Here is a 17048-nt window from a genome sequence, read left to right as displayed (position 1 = left end):
GCGTCATTCATTTTAATTTTCAGAGTGCAAGGCAGCTGCTTAGAGGAGCCCATGGCTGCTGATTGTTGGAACAAGGTTTGAGGAGTCAGGTTATTTATAAAGCTTTGAAATTTGCATCACCTGGCCTTTCCTAACGATGACTGTGAACAAGCCATAGCCCAAACAAGCTAATTAAGGTCTGAGACCTTGGTAAAAGTTATCTGAGAGCTCAAATCTCTTGGGGTGCCCAAACTTCTGCATGGTGCTCCTTTCCTTTTTTTCACTCTAAAATTGTACAAAACAAAAATAATACACCAATCTTGCTTAAAATGTTGAAAAGAATATTTCATCTTTAACTTTGACTTTTGGAGATCAGTTCATCTACTACTCACTTAACTATTCATAGTAAATTTTGACCAGGGGTGCCAAAAGTTTTGCATGATGCTATATATAATTGTGAGAGGTATAGCTAAGGTAGGTAGTCTCTCTCCCACCACCCTAAGGTGGAAATGTTGACTACTGGAAGGCATAGATTTAAGGTAAAAGGAAGAAAGTTTAAAGGAGATACTTTTTTGAATAGAGTAATAGCAATATTTAGACCATCAGGGGATGTAGAGATAACTCTGCAGGAAACTGGGATTGGGATAAATTCAAAATCAGCTTTATTCTCATTGTCTTATGTGATGTGTTTTTTTTAGTTTTGCATCTATCATTAGAAGCAGCATTATGCAAAATCATAAAGTTACTAGAAATTGCAAAATAAATAATGCAAAAAAAAACAAGTTGCTTTTCACGAGTAGAGGAAATTTAAAAAAATGTATAACTTTTTTTCCTCTTAGGGAGCAAGTATTCAGGCAAATAACAGAAGTGCAAGAGCAATTGGATTATAATGGGAGGGGATTTCAACTGCCACTGTACTAACTGGGATCATCTTAGTGTGAAAGGCTCAGATGGAGTGAAATTTTTAAAGGGCATTCAAGAAAACCTTTTGAGCCAGTATATAAATAGTCCTATGAGAGAAGGAGCAAACCAGACCTCTTCTGGGAAATGAAGCCAGCTAAGTACATTTCAGAGACATTGACCATAACTGTAAGTTTCAATGAAAGGGATAAGAATGGTCCAGTAATTAGCAGTACCAAACTAGTAAAAACTGTTTGGTGTGGGTTTCTAAACCAGCCCCCTCTTTATATAAAAAAAGATGAGAAATGCCCCTATTGAAATATACAATATGTTTAAAGGAAATGGTACAATGTGATAGGCTTGTACCAGGGATCACTATCACACAATATGGAGTCAGCCATTCAGGAGAGCAATGAAATTATTTTTATTTTTACCCAAAGAGGTGAATGTTTGGAATTGTACCCAGGAGGGTTATGGAGACAGATATATTTTTCAGGGGATCAGTACGGGGTTAAGGTAGGATAGCTGTAAGTATACAAGAGCTGCCATTGTCCCTTTTGAATGGAATGGGTTTATGGACAACTCCTCCTTATGTCTTAGAACAGAAGTTCATCAGTTTTGGCATTATGGTATATACTAACCATAATTTATTGTAATCAGTCCCTGATTGGCAAGATAAAATCAATAATTATGTCAGCCCTTTAATTTGAAATATTGATAAATCCAAATTACAGGCCTATACAGAGATGCTTTTTGGCAAAGTTAGACTGCAAAAATTAATTTAGTTCTCTTTATGAACTTTGATGAGGTTCCTAATTTGAGGGTATCTAGGAGTGAATAAAAGGCTGAAGCATTAAGATATAAAACTAAATTGTCAAACTTCATTTATACAGCAAGTCATTTGAATCTGTCCATCTGCTGCCTTGTAATCAATCCTGGATATTATCCAGTAACACAAAATTCAAATTTCAAATCCCACCACAGAAGCCAAAGAATTCAAATTAATCTAATTTAATAAATATAATATAAAATGGTGTCATCAATAGCCACGGAATCACCAGATTATAAAGTCCTCTCTAGTATGTACCTCTCTCTCTCTCTCTCTCTCTCTCTCACTCACTCTCACTCTCTCACACTCTCCCACTAACTTTCTCACTCTCACTCTCTCACACACACACACACACACACCCCTGTTCCTCCCCCCTCCCCCCCCACAACCAATGGCAATGTGGTTGACGCTGCTTCATCACTTGGTGAATAAATTTATTATGAACAAATTTTATCAATATCGATGTCTGTCTGGATCAAGGCCAGTTAAGGATGGGCAATAATTACTAGCCTTCCTAGTAGTGCCATATCCCTTGAGGAAACATAAAACAGCATACCGTGGTAAAGTTGGGGCTTACTACTGCGAGTATATGTGGGAATGCTAATTAAATAGAGTTGGGCTTGACCCAGATGCAACCTGACATTACCGGTTTCTTTGTTAAGAATGAAACAATACTGCTTATGTAATTACCTCCCATGCAATGCTAACCAGAATGGGTATAGTAATGAAAAATAGTAGGAGATAGGGAGGAGGAGTAAAAGGACTATCTTACTTTCATCAATTTTCAGACCCATGGTGAAGATGTATATGTATAAAAAGCTTTATCTCATTCTATCAACTTCTGTAAACTTTTATCTACTTTAGGATCTAAATATTAATCTTTTGAAGCTTAAACTGAATGAAGCTTAAACTGCTAATTTCAGCTACGCTTGGCACTATCCTAATTAATTTAAACTAATAAAGAAATACTTGGTTCAGAATGATTGTTAAAAGATTGTTTTCCTTTCTCTAATGCCCTTGAAAAAGGAACAGACCAAAAGCCTACTGCCTCGCTGATAGTGATGAGGAGTCCTCAAGTGCTGGATCTTCAGATGAAGAAGATGCACAAGAGGTGTTAGCAGGAGACAAAGTGCTTCCAGCAGCGGCAGAAGGGTATGAATATCACCTACACAACATTTTGAAGTAGTATGCTGTAACTTAATTTAAATAGGCTTTCAATTATCTTTCTTCTGGGTTTGACTTTTTATCTTAGTTTTGTCAGTCCTATTTATTGAATTCCTTGCACTTAATCCCCATTTCAGTTCCGAAACACTCCTAAATGATTTTAAAATCAGGCAGTTTTCATTGTAAGCAGTGCTATTTATCCAATTGCTGTTTAGTGCACTGTATTCCCATGTCCTTTGTACCTCTTTGCATGGCTGGATGGAGAAAAGCTAAAGGGTGTGGGGAAACTTTGCAAGTTCTACTGAAAGGTCAATAATATGATATTTTAACAGTTTTTCTCTCAGACAAGCTGCCTAAGTTTCTGAGTATTATCAGTCTACTTCTATCTTAACCATTTTTATTATCTGACTGCAGTTTGCAATTGAAAAGAGTATTTGGCCTTCTGATGATCGCAATTTTGCCTTGAGTTGTTGATTTCTTTCTTGTGGATCATGGAAGCTGATTTTTTATTTCAATAATTGTCAGAAAAGAACTCAAAGTACAGGGAAAAAGTGCCCCTACACTTTATAACGACCCATTTATTTGGTGTTAAGGCTTCCACATTAGGTAACCGGCAGATCCTGCATTTGCAGAAGTTGATCTGCTTGTTTGAGGTGCAAGATATGAATCTGGCTGTGTTTTGACTTCTCTGTAGCTATAACTAATGGGTAATAGAACCAAACTCTACACAATTTGAAGATGCCTTGGCGCTCTCAATTTCCAGTGTTAGTGTATTTCTGTTGATCTTTAAATATGCAACAGGATCACTTATAAAGTGGTTATGAACAGCTGCAATTTTTAAAAATTAGATAATTCAATAAATGGGTAAACATGTCACTTAGAAATAGTTGTCACTATGGAAATGTGATTATGCAAAATATTCAATGATAAAAAAGTAAATGATTTTCTACATGCACAGATACATGGGGGTGCATCGACCAAGCAAGATTATGAGACTTGTGGATAAAATTACAAAGTCAAAGTATTTTCAGAAAGCTACTGAAACAGAATTTATTAAGAAGAAAATTGAAGAAGTCTCAAATACTCCGTTACTGTTAACAGTAGAGGTTCAAGAGTGCAAAGGAACACTAGCTGTGAATATTCCACCACCACCTACTGACAGAATATGGTATGGGCAAGTTTGGTTACAATTTTAATAAAGTCATCTATGACTGTAGGATTTGGTTTAAGTTGATCATTCAGTATTGTTAAGAGTCAAGAGTAATGTAATTTGTACAATTTTTCAGTGAAAGATATTAATGATCTGTCAGCGTTTCTGTAAACAAAATCTTCTTTTGTCCACAAGTTTTGGTGAGACTGATTACCAAAATAGTGTGTATTTTTGTCTTGTTAGTCTCCCCTCTTGCTGTGTGTCACCTCTCTATCCCTTTATCAGAGAGAGGTGAGCCTGCAGTACATCGAATAATAGGGTGAACGATTAGTTTTTGTAGTACTGCAGATTATGGTCTTTCTTGGGGCCGTAGCTACTGCTTGATTGGTGAGTAGAGGGTGCTAATGCTCTTTGCTGAAGTAAATAGGGGAGGGGCAGGGCCAATGCTTTGCTGCTGCTTATGCGTGGGAGAGGGAGTGGGGGGAGCTTTTGTTTTTACTGTCACTCATTTTTATGGGGTACCCCTCTGTTTTCATGGATGTCTGAAGAATAGGAACTTCAGGTTGTATATTCTCTGTTACTCAATGGAACTATTGCATTATTGAATTTTCTTGAGAGAGAGCCCAATTTTTTTAATACAGGTTCAAAGTTTGGAAATTATTTGCACCTAATGCTAGGAGAATGCAGTGCAATTGCAGTGTTTAAATAATCTTATAAATCTCTATCAGATAGTCTAACAAAAGCTACCAAGTTTGTCCAACCTCTCCTAATGGCACACGTCCATCCTGGTAAAGTCTCTACTGAGTCCCCTTCAAAGCTTCCACATCCTTCCTGTAATGGAACAACCAGAATTGAATGCAGTACTCCAGATATGGCCCAACCAGATTTTTATAAAGCTGTAATATAACTTCTTGTCTCATCAATTCATAATTAAGGCAATACATTGTCATTACCACCCAATCAAGCTACGTAGCTGTTTTCAGGGAGCTATGAATTTGGACCCCAAGATTACGCTTGATCCCTCATCAATATCAGTGTTAACGTACCTCTGTGCATCCTGTCAAGGGTCCTGCCATTACAGTGGCATGTAAAATGTAAAATCCTTTCACATTTGATTTCTGAAGGTGTAACACTCACACTCAGCTGAACTCAACTTCATCTTCCATTTCTCCACTATGTCTGCAATAGATCCTTTTGGCAATCTTCTCCACCATCCACAACACCTAAATTTTTGTATTGCCTGCAAACATTCCCTAGGCAGTAAGGCTGATCAACACCTCTGCCTGCTAACCCACTCCTTATCATTTTTGTCTCTCTGTCTCTCTGCCTCTCACATTTATATTAATTGCATTTTAAAAAAATCGTGCTGTGTTTTGTTTTGTGCTGCATCAGATCCAGAGTAACAATTATTTTGTTCTCCTTTACACTTGTGTACTGGAAATAACATTAAACAACTAACTCACCTATCCATATTTTTGTCCAAATCATTCATGTATATCACAAGCAGCAGAGTCCCAAATGGATCCTTGCGGAACCCCAGTAGTCGCTGACCTCCAGCCAGAATTCTGTGGCAATGTATTTCTATCCTTGTAGTTGGTCAAGGTGACCAACAAGCCAGAAATGAGGAAATGGTTCACCTGCTCAGTTGTAGAAGCATTTCTCATGTGTCATAAAAGATATCAGAATCAGATTTAATATCACCAGCATATGTCGTGAAATTTGTTATCTTTATGGCGACAGTACAATGAAATGCTTGATAGGTAAATAGAGAGGGGGAAAAATCTGGGTTACATTAAGTATATATATGTTGATTTAATAGTTAAAATAAGTGATGCAGAAAAAACAGAAATCAAAAAATATAGGATATTGTAGCGGTATGCTACACACAGTGCTGAAATAACGACATGCAGTCGGTGAGTTGCAGTTGCAAAAGAGATTTATTCAAACTTTGCGGCCTCACTTTAAAGCCTTCCTGTTCCCATCGTCCCCGGGCGGGAATGCTGTAGGGGGCGCATATTCACAGTCCCGTCCCTTGCGCAGGCTTTTCCCCTTGCTGGTGAAGAAGGCCTGGCGCCCTTTTAGGGACTGGCCTTAATGCCGGTGCACGCCGCTTTGTGAGCCAGTTCGAGTGCGCTGGGAAGTGGGTCGCCACATAACCCCCCCCCAGAACCGGCGATACACCCCCCCCCCCCCCCCCCCCAATGCCCAATGTCTCAGTCTGGGTCGGTCTCTGTTTGGGAGGTCTGCCACTGCGCCGCGGTGCCTGAATCTCGACCGGCTGCGCCAAGTCCACGTGGGTTGGTTTGAGTCGGTCCACTGTGAAAACCTCCTCTCTCTCCCCCCAATGTCCAGCACAAATGTGGACCTGTTGTTTCTGATCACCATAAATGGCCCCTCATAGGGCCGTTGTAGTGGTGTCTGCCCTGTCGTACAAAGACAAACTTACAGTTCTGCAGGTCTTTGGGTATGCAGGTCAGTTTCTGCCCATGCTGTGAAGTGGGTATGGGGGCCAGGTTACTGAGCCTCTCACGTAGTCTGTCCAGGACTGCTGTGGGTTCTTCCTCTTGCCCCTTTGAGGCTGGTATGAACTCTCCTGGGTCGACCAGCAGTGCGCTGTACACCAACTCGGCTGACGAGGTGTGCAGATCCTCCTTGGGTACCGTGCGGATTCCGAGCAGGACCCAGGGAAGCTCGTCCACCCAGTTAGGCCCTTTGAGGCGGGCATGAGAGCCAACCAGGTGACGGTAGAAACGCTCCACTAGTCCATTTGACTGTGGGTGGTAGGCAGTTGTGTGGTGCAGCTATATCCCCAAAAGGCTGGCCAAAGCTGACCACAGGCTGGAGGTGAACTGGGTGCCTCTGTCGGAGGTAATGTGGGCCGGTGCACCAGAGCGAGATACCCAGGTTGCAATTAGTGCTCGGGTGCAGGATTCGGAGGTGGTGTCGGTGAGTGGGACTGCCTCTGGCCATCTTGTGAACCGGTCTACGATAATCAGGAGGTGCCGCGCTCCTCGCGACACTGGCAGGGGGCTCATGATATCCACATGAATGTGGTTGAAATGCTGGCGGGTGGGGTGGAACTGCTGCGGCAAGGCTTTGGTATGCCGCTGCACCTTGGCTGTTTGGCAGTGCATGCACGTTTTGGCCCATTCACTGACCTGCTTGCAGAGTCTGTGCCAAATGAACCTTTTGGCTACCATCCGGGCGGTTGACCTGATGGAGGGGTGCGCTAAGTTGTGAATGGAGTTGAAAATGCGCCGCCGCCTGGCTGCTGGGACGATGGGGCAAGGTTGGCCGGTGGTTACGTCACAGAGTAGGGTCCTCTCACCTGGGCCTATGGGGAAGTCCTGGAGCTGCAAACCAGAGAATGCAGTTCTGTAACTAGGATCTCCTTGTCTGCCTGCTGCGCCTCTGCCAACGCTTCATAGTCTACTCCCTGGGATAGGGCTTGGATGTTAGGTCTGGAGAGAGCGTACGCCACGACATTGTCCTTTCCCGAGACATGCCGGACATTCGTTGTGTATTCGGAGATGTAGGACAGATGTTGCTACTGGCGGGACGACCGGGGTCGGACGCTTTCGTGAACGCAAAGGTAAGCGGTTTGTGGTCCGTGAACGCAGTGAAGGGCCTGCCTTCTAAGAAGTACCTGAAATACTGGATTGCCAGGTATAGAGCCAACAGTTCCCGGTCGAAAGCACTGTATTTGAGCTGGAGTGGTCGTAGGTGTTTGCTGAAGAACGCCAGGGGTTGCCAGAGACCCTCGATGAGTTGTTCCAGCACTCCACCAACTGCCGTGTTGAATGCGTCCACTGTGAGGGCAGTAGGGACGTCCGTTCTGAAGTGCACTAGCATCGCGGCATTTGCCAAGGCTTCTTTGGTTTTAACAAAAGTGGCTGCGGACTCTTCATCCCAGGTAATGTCCTTGCCCTTACCCGACATCAGGGTGAACAGGGGGCGTATGATTCAGGCTGCCGAGGGGAGGAAGTGGTGGTAGAAATTCACCATACCCACGAATTCCTGCAGGCCTTTGATTGTGTTGGGTTGGGGGAAGTGGCGGACCATGTCTACCTTGGCGGGCAGAGGGGTTGCCCCGTCTTTAGTAATCCTGTGGCCCAGGAAGTTGATGGTGTCGAGCCCGAACTGGCATTTGGCCGGGTTGATTGTTAGGCCATATTCACTCGGTTAGGCATAGAGTTGATGGAGGTGGGACAGATGCTCCTGACGACTACTGTTGGCTATGAGGATGTCGTCCAAATAGATGAAAGCAAAGTCAGGGTCGCGTCCCACCGCGTCCATTAACGGCTGGAACGTCAGTGCGGCATTCTTTAGGCCGGACGGCATGCGGAGGAACTTAAAAAAGCCGAACGGGGTGATGAGTGCCGTTTTGGGGACATCATCCGGATGCATCGGGATTTGATGGCATCCCTGGACGAGGTCTACCTCAGAGAAGATCCGTGCACCATACAGGTTTGCTGCAAAGTCCTGAATGTGCGGCACAGGGTAGCGGTCCAGTGTTGTAGCCTCATTCAGCCTGCAGTAGTCACCGCATGGTCTCCAGCCCCCTGTTGCTTTGGGCACCATGTGCAGGGGGGAGGCCCATGGGCTGTCGGACCGCTGTATGATCCCCAATTCCTCCATCCTCTTGAACTCCTCCTTCGCCAGTCGAAGCTTGTCTGGGGGAAGCCTTGGAGCACGGGCGTGGAAGGGTGGTCCCTGGGTCGGGATGTGATGCTGTACTCTGTGTCTGGGCATGGCTGCTGTGAACTGCAGTGCCAGAACCGATGGGAAATCCGCCAGGACTCTGGTGAAGTCATTGTCGGACAGCGTGATGGAGTCTAGGTGTGGGGCCGGCAACTGGGCTTCACCCAGGGAGAACCTTTGAAAGGTCTCGGTGTGGACCAGTCTCTTACCTTGCAGGTCGACCAGTAGACTGTGAGCTCGCAAAAAATCTGATCCCAGGAGCAGTTGGGCTATGGCGGCCAGTGTGAAATCCCACGTGAACCGGCTGAAGCCGAACTGTAGCCACACTGTACGGGTGCCGTAGGTCCTTACTGTGCTGCCATTCGTGGCCCTCAGGGTGGGACCCAGTTCTCTTTTGTGGGTGTAGTAACACGTCGGAGGTAAGATGCTGATCTTGGTTCCAGTGTCGACCAAGACACGGCGTCCCGACTGCTTGTCCCAGACATACAGGAGGCTACCCCGATGGCCAGCTGCCGTAGCCATCAGTGGCGGCTGGCCCTGGCGTTTCCCAGGAACTTGCAGGCCGGGCTACAGCTTCGGGCTTCGGGCTTCTGCACCCCACCGCTGGTGGTAGAAGCACCATTGTTTGTTAGTCTCCTCACTCCTGCCTCTGGGGTTAGTGGGCTCTGCAGCCGGGCCTGGTCTGGTCTGCTGCTGGGAGCGTGGCCTGGTGATCTGTGCGACAGACGCCCCACTGTCCTTCTTAGCTTTCCACAGCACGTCTGCCTGGGTCGCCACCTTCCGGGGGTCGCTGAAATCCGTGTCGGACAGCTGCAGGCGTATGTCCTTGGGCAGCTGCTCTAGGAACGCCTGCTCAAGTATGAGGCAGGGCTTGTGTCCTCCAGCCAGGGCCAGCATCTCGTTCATCAAAGCCAACGGCGACCTGTCTCCCAAACTATCTAGGTGCGGTAAGCGGGCAGCTCGCTCACGCCATGAGAGTCCGAGAGTCCTTATGAGCAAGGCTTTGAATTCTGTGTATTTGCCGTCCTCCAGGGGCGATTGTATGAACTCCTCAACCTGGGCGGCTGTCTCCTGGTCGAGGGAGCTCACCACGTAGTAGTAACGTGTGGAATCCACGATTATCTGCTGAATGGGGAATTGGGCTTCTGCTTGCTGGAACCATAGGTGAGGTCGCAGTGTCCAGAAGCTTGGCATTTTTAATGAAACCGCATGAACAGATGCGGCATCATTCGTGTCTGGTCCAAATATTGTTTGGGCTGTCGAGGTCACCAATTGTAGTGGTGTGCTACACACTGCGCTGAAATAACGACACAGTTGGTGAGTTGCAGTTGCAGTTGCAAAAGAGATTTATTCAAACTTTGTGGCCTCACTTTAAAGCCTTCCTGTTCTCGTCTTCCCCGGGTGGGAATGCATATTCACAGTCCTGTCCTGTGCGCAGGCTTTTCCCCTTGCTGGTGAAGAAGGCCTGGTGCCCTTTTAGGGACTGGCCTCAATGCTGGTGCTCGCCACTTTGTGAGCCGGTCCGGTTTGAGTGCGCTGGGAAGTGGGTCGCCACAATGTCATGATAATAATCCTGATTTTGCTGTTGAAGTTGGCCTGCAGTGCCAGTACTCTGATACTTTCCCAGTAGAACCATAAATAACAATAAGAGCATTGCCATAAATATTATAGGACTTTTCCCTTCCAATGCTTGGTCCTACTGCAAGAATTACATTGTTACAGCATAGGCAGCCATTTCACTGTGGCTGCTTCTAGGAGTACAATTGCACTAGTCTGACTTCTTCCTATCTTTCCCCAGTTAAAGTTAATTTTCTCAGTTCCCCATACAGTTTATTTTTGAATGCACCGATTCAGTTTCCAGACTCTTGCTGGCAATGAGATCCAGATTTCAGCCACTATCCAAAATTTTAAATGTGTCTCCAAAGTTAAGTATAGAAAACAGTACAGCACAGGAACAGGACATTCAGCTCACACAATGTCCATATCCTTCAATTTTCCTCACATTCATGTGCCTATTCAAACGTCTTTTAGAAGATCCTTCTACCACCACCTTAGGCAGTGCATTCCAGGCAGCCACCACTCTCTGTGTTGGGGGGAAGAAGCTTGCCCCTCTCATCTCCTTTGAAATTACCCTCCTCTTAAATGCATGCCCTCTGCTACTAGACATTTCAACCCAGGGAAGTAGGTACTGTCTATCTACTCTATCTAAACCTCTCATAATCTTACAAACATCTATCGGATCTCCCCTCAACCAGAGAAGATAGTCCAAGTTTGTCCAACCTCTTATTGTTGCACAGGCCTTCTAGTCCTCGCAGCATCCTAGTAAGCCTGCACCCTCTCTAAAGAGTCGACATCCTTCCTATAATGTGGCGACCATTATAAGCCATTCTCCAGATGCAGCCTAACTAGAGTTGTATAAGGTTGCAACATAATTTCCTGTTTTTTTAACACATTGCCTTGAATAATAAAATCATGCCATATGCTTTCTTAACCCACCCTATCAACCTGTGTAGCTACTTTTCAGGGAGTTCTGACCTTGGATCCCAAGACCCTGTTGCTCATCAACACTGTTAAGGGTCTTGCCTTAAGTGTACTCTTTCTGCACATTTGATTTACCAAGGTGCAACTCTTCACATTTGGCTGCAATAAACTCCATCTGCCATTTCCCTGCCCAAATCTGCAACTGAGCTATCCCCATTGTATTCTTTGCCAGTCCTCTATGCTATCCACAACACTACCAATCTTTGTATCATATTCAAATTTACTAATCCATCCAGCTACATTTTCATTCAGGTCATTTATGTACATCACAAACAAGAAAGGTCCCAGCATAGATCACTGCATAACACTACTATTCACAGACCTCCAGCCAGAATAAGTCCTTTTGACCATACCCTCTGTCTTTTATGGACAAGCCAGTTCTGAAACCACATGGGCAATTCACTGTACATCTTAATCTTCTGGATGAGCCTCCCATGAGGGGCTTTGTCAAACGCCTTGCATCCACAGCACTATCACATCAATCACTCTCGTCACCTCATTAAAAAAAACTTAGCTAGGTCTGGAACAACTTCTTTCCAGTTACTCCATGTAACCTTGTTAATCTTGTACTTCATGATGACTTTGCTCCTAGGAGAACATTTTCCGGTCTAATCATTAGCTAAAATTGCTTATCCTGGAAGCATCACTAGAGATGTATTGTAAAGTTCAAATTGATAAGTATTGTTTTTCTGTATTTGAAAACATTTTTAAGATATGTATACAAAGTTTTGGAGAAGTCCAAAATATAGAATTATAAGGATAAGGCGTACACTAGGTCCCATGCAAAGTAGATGTTGGCTTATTATTATAAAATCATCATGAGAAGTAGCTTCCTTCCTACCCACCAGTGATAGAAGTGGCAATTTATTCGGGGATGTAGATTAGCAATCAAGTGCTTTATCTTGATTGGTAGTAACAAATCTTATCCCTATTCTGGTGAAGGAGGATGCAATGATTAGTTTAGCAGGGAATCTTAGATATGGGTAGCGAGGGCACCTATCAGTGCTGTGGAATATTGTTGACTTCTAACTGAGTTTTCAATATTATTGACAATCCAACATGAAACTATTTTAACCAAAGTTCAGTGTATGTCACATTACCTCCGTGGACTTTAAATATATAAACTGAAGATTAACTGCTTTGTAATTTTATATGAAAGTTATAGTAGTTGCCTAACATTTGTAATAATTGCTTAAAGGTATGGTTTTCGAACACCACCCCATCTGGAGTTAAAAGCGCGTCCCAAGTTGGGAGAACGTGAAGTTACTATAGCACATGTAACTGACTGGATTGAAAAGAAACTTGAACAAGAATTCCAGGTGAAGAAGTTACTTAGTGTAACAAATGATTTTGTTGCAAATTTATACGTTGTCTTTTTCTTTTCCTTATCCTTAACAGTTTAAAATAAGCATATTTGTAATTGTTTACCCAAGGTAGATCACCCAGTAAGTAACCTGCAATGATGTATGTAAACTTTATAAAAACCTTCTGTGCACAATGGGAGAGGAGAAAATCAATGTTTTAAGCCTTATTTTACCCCGGTTATTATTCTATCTAAGGCGTTTGAGGCCATCTTAAAAACTAAAATACAGTTTGAATGTGTGACTAATAATTAAAATAAGCCTATGTACAACTGATGACAAAGCTCACTAATATTTATTACTACCTGTGGTTAGATTTAAATAATGTTCATTAAAGTAGTTTTCAATCTGATCAGTAAATTTAGAACCAGTTGGTTTGAGCACCTGGCTGACTTTGTTCTGACTTCTAGCTGCAATATTAGTTGTTCAATTTGAGGTATGAAAATGAAATTGGTGAGTTTGTTTCTAGCATCCTTGACTGGTAATAAATGTTTACCTTCTCAAAAGAGTTCTTCAAATAAGAGTTTATTCAAAACCATTCATATTTGTATTCCAAGACCTAAGACAGTTTTTCAGTAACTCGCTCATGTAAGAATAGTGCTTTTTGCTGCATTCACTGTTCTCCACCAGGTGCTGAAGCTTTATCAGAACTTAAACTGCTAATCCTATATGTAAGACCATAGGAAAAAGAAGAATTACCATTCAGCCCATTGAGTCATCTCTGTCACTCTTATTAATTCCTCTCAACCTCATTCTTTTCCCTTCTTCCCATAACCTTTGATGTCCTTAGTAATCAAGAACTTAACAACCTGTGTTTTAAATATACCCAATGACGTGGCCTCCACAGCAATAAATTCCACAGATTCATCACCCACTGACTAAAGAAATTTCTCCTCATCTCAGATCTAAAGAGATGTTCTTTTATTCAGAGGCTGGATCCTTTGGTCCTACACTCCCACTACTAGAAACAATCTATCCACGAACACTCGTATCTAGGCCTTTCAATATTTGATAGGTTTCAATGAGTTCCTCCCCCTCATACACTCCAGAGAATATAGGCCCAGAGTCATCAAACACTCCTCATCCATTAATCCTTTCATTCTTGGGATTATTCTTATAAAACTCCTCTGGATCCTCTTGAACACCAGCACATCCTTTGAGGCTCAGTACTCTAAATGTGTGTAACCAGTGCCTTATAAAACCTCAGCATTACATACTTGCTTTCATATTTTAGGCCTCTTGAAATTAATGCTGACATTGCTTTTGTCTTCCTTTCTGCCAAATTAACCAAGTTAAATGGGGAGGGAAATCAGAAATTAGTAGTGCAAAGGAACATGGGAGTCCTAGAACTCCCAAGCCCCTCTGCAGCTCTAATTTCTGATTTCCCTCCCCATTTAGAACATAGTCTGCGCCTGTATTCCTTCTACCAGAGTGTATGATCATACACTTCTATGCTGTATTCCATCTACAACTTCTTGAACTATTCTCCTAACCTATCCAAGTCCTCCTGCAAACTCCATTTTTTCAATGCTGCCTGCCCCTCCACCTATCTTTGTATCAAGTGCGCTTGACCACAAAGCCATCGATTCTGTATTCTAGATCATTAATATATATAATGTGAAAAGTAGCAGAGCCAACACCGACTAACCCCGGGAAAACACACTAGTCACTGATAATAAATCTTGTAGACTCTGCATTACAGGCAAAGAAGCTAGATGACTGATGTTTAATACCCTTAATTTATTTTTTAATATAATTTTGCAGAAAATTTTTGTAATGCCAAATATGGATGATGTGTACGTTCCAATAATGCATTCAGCCATGGATCCACGTTCATCCACAGTGTGGCCTTCAAGGGAGACACAGACCGAATTTGCTGAGCGACAGTAATGTATGGAACTTTCGTTTACAGTATTATGAAGTTGCTGTTCATGTGCTTTCAGATGTGGCGTCTGTCTTTTGGAACCATTTGTGCCACTATTGTTTCCAGGAATACTTGCGATCTGTTGTACTCGGTATGTGCAGTTTGCTAAGTGTGTGACATTTTTCTGTGTTATTGTTAAACAGCTAATATTGTTATACCCTGTTAATTTCTTGGCCATTCCGGGAAAATAAAAGCCTCAATATATATAGAGAGACTATATGTAACTGTACTTGTAAATGACTTTTTGGCATGAAATGCTTCAGTTTAGTGAGGCCCTCATGGGCCTGAGAGAAGATTTCCAGACATGTGATTGTATGGTTGCCTGAGGTAACCTTGATGCAGCTGCAGAAATGATGCATGAATGCTTTACTGAGATTGAGTATTTATAAAGTACAGTATAATGCATCACAAAAATGATAAAGCTGGTCTGTAATTGCTAATTTTATGTAATTTCTTATTGCTTTGTGGTGGTTAATCATTCGAATTGTATTTGCAACTGCATCCTCTTTTTCTGAAGGATTCTGCAGTCCAGCACACAGTTGTTAAGTATACAGGTGTGAGAAAAATCAGTTTTATCCAATTATATCTGGATGACATAATATCAATTGTGTGGGAAATTCTTTTGTCTATAAAATGTTAAGTGCTAATCAAATGCACAATATAAATGGATATACTGCTATTACCCTATTCAGGATAATTGAATTATACAACCCTTTTCAACTGTTAAAATCTTCATCTTTAGTTCATATGATCAACAATTGGCAACCAGCTCCTGAATTAATCAACTTTGGTGTGGGTATTTGTGGGAAAACACTGTATGAAAGGCATTGGGATTAATAGGTTATTATTTTAAAGTTTAAAATTTTTGCATTATAAACTGTTGACCATTCCTTAGAATGTCATAATGCATAAAGCAGAAATACATCTCTAACCCTTTAGTAATATCACAAATATAATCCCTTAATTCTTAAGTGATATAGTTAATTATGCTGTAAAATAGTTGGATGAGGCATATGAGCTGGTGAGCTTGATGAGAATTTATTTCCCCAAAAAGATTCTTTTACATGACAGAGAGATCTCAGATCAGAGAGACGCTACTGCTTATCAGAGACAAGTCAACCCATAGAATATGAACAGGTGATGTAATGCTGCACCACTTCAAAGCCATTTTCTTAGCATTATATTGCAACAATGAATTTGCTTCAAAAGGCTGCATGTGCTTAGTCATTGGCTAATAGCAGACAATTGCAGTTGTATCACTGTTTACTCTTAAGAAGTGGTGCTGTCTGCAAGAAAATACTTACTAAATGGGCAAATGATAAAAAGCTCTTGCAGCTTTTGTAGTGATGGATGGAGTTTGAAAGAAAATTTATCCATTTGTCCAAACTTAAAGGCTTTCTGTTCAAATCTTTTAACAAATCTGAAAATTACAACATTTTTCTAGGAAACCATAAGATGTTACAGAAGCAAATGTGACTTAATTAAGATGTCCATCAAGTTTTAAAACAAGTTTTCTATGGCTCCCACATGTGAGCATATATTTTCTCATCGTTTTACTTGAGCCTCTTGGTTGTAGCATTTCTACGTAGTGTTCAAAAATTTCATTATTGTATTTCAGTGCCATTATGTCAGTGATTATAATTTGTTTTGATTATTTTGTATTGTTTCATTATGAATTTCTTGAGCTACTTGTATGTCATCCCAATTGTAGATTTTCAACGTGTATAAATTGCCATTCACTACATGAAGTGCAAACTGATAATGAAGAATCCACCACATGAAGGATTTGGCAAATCATCTTTCAAGATGAAGTAACTTTGAGAAACTTGACCATTTGCAGAATGTTGAATTAAAACTAAGTAATATATTTTAAGTGTATAAAATTGTATTTTTAATTTTGTATATTTGTTTTAATTTAGATCTGCAGATAAAATATGGCTTTGTTTCAATTGCCAAGAATACAGTAGCTACACAGTTTTACTGTGTTCCCACATTCTTGCTTTGCTCTATTTACTTTAGTAGGCAATATTTGCCTGCTGGAAGAAAATCTCTGCATGTCTTGTTGTAGTTGGGCCATTTGGGTGGTCTGAAATCAGTGTGCAATAATAAATTGAGTCCAAGGACTAAATGCACTATGCATAAATCAAAATTAAATAAAATTATAATTAAACTGTCATTGTACTTCACATAATCAAATTAACATTGTGAAGAACTGGCTTGCTATGTTTTATTTAATAAATTCTTCATTCTAGCTAAATAATTTGTTTCTTTTGCTGCTGCACTTGTGTAATAAGGGAATATCTTAGAGATCCAGAAAGACTTTATAGCACACTTACAAATATTCAAATCATTCCAAGATTTTCAACTCTATTATATAAGTTCATTTCATATACTGTTCATGTGTATTATGGTTCTTCCAGATATATATATTTTGTCATTCATTGGTGGCATCCATCGATCTCAAGAGACCATGGATCTGCGCCTGGAGTTTCCAGGGCG

At 41.8% G+C, this 17048-nt stretch overlaps 1 protein-coding gene across 3 annotated transcripts in view; it reads left to right on the top strand.

Annotated features, from left to right (window-relative positions):
• The window catches only part of tex2 (testis expressed 2), a 110414-nt gene extending 93605 nt beyond the window's left edge, over nucleotides 1-16809 (top strand). For 2 of the 3 annotated variants that reach the window (XM_059948272.1, XM_059948271.1), the window contains exons 9-12: nucleotides 2735-2860; nucleotides 3831-4040; nucleotides 12463-12583; nucleotides 14390-16809. In XM_059948272.1, coding sequence (XP_059804255.1) covers nucleotides 2735-2860; nucleotides 3831-4040; nucleotides 12463-12583; nucleotides 14390-14515 — 583 coding nt within the window. In that variant the 3' untranslated portion in view covers nucleotides 14516-16809. The remainder of the gene's footprint in view (nucleotides 1-2734; nucleotides 2861-3830; nucleotides 4041-12462; nucleotides 12584-14389) is intronic. The other variant, XM_059948273.1, reaches the window with a different exon arrangement.
• Nucleotides 16810-17048: the final 239 nt, after the last annotated feature.

This window comes from Hypanus sabinus, chromosome 23, assembly GCF_030144855.1.
Source record: "Hypanus sabinus isolate sHypSab1 chromosome 23, sHypSab1.hap1, whole genome shotgun sequence".
In the NCBI taxonomy this organism is placed as follows: domain Eukaryota; kingdom Metazoa; phylum Chordata; class Chondrichthyes; order Myliobatiformes; family Dasyatidae; genus Hypanus; species Hypanus sabinus.
Note: the sequence above shows the minus strand (reverse complement) of the source record. Positions and strands in the feature narration are given on the sequence as shown.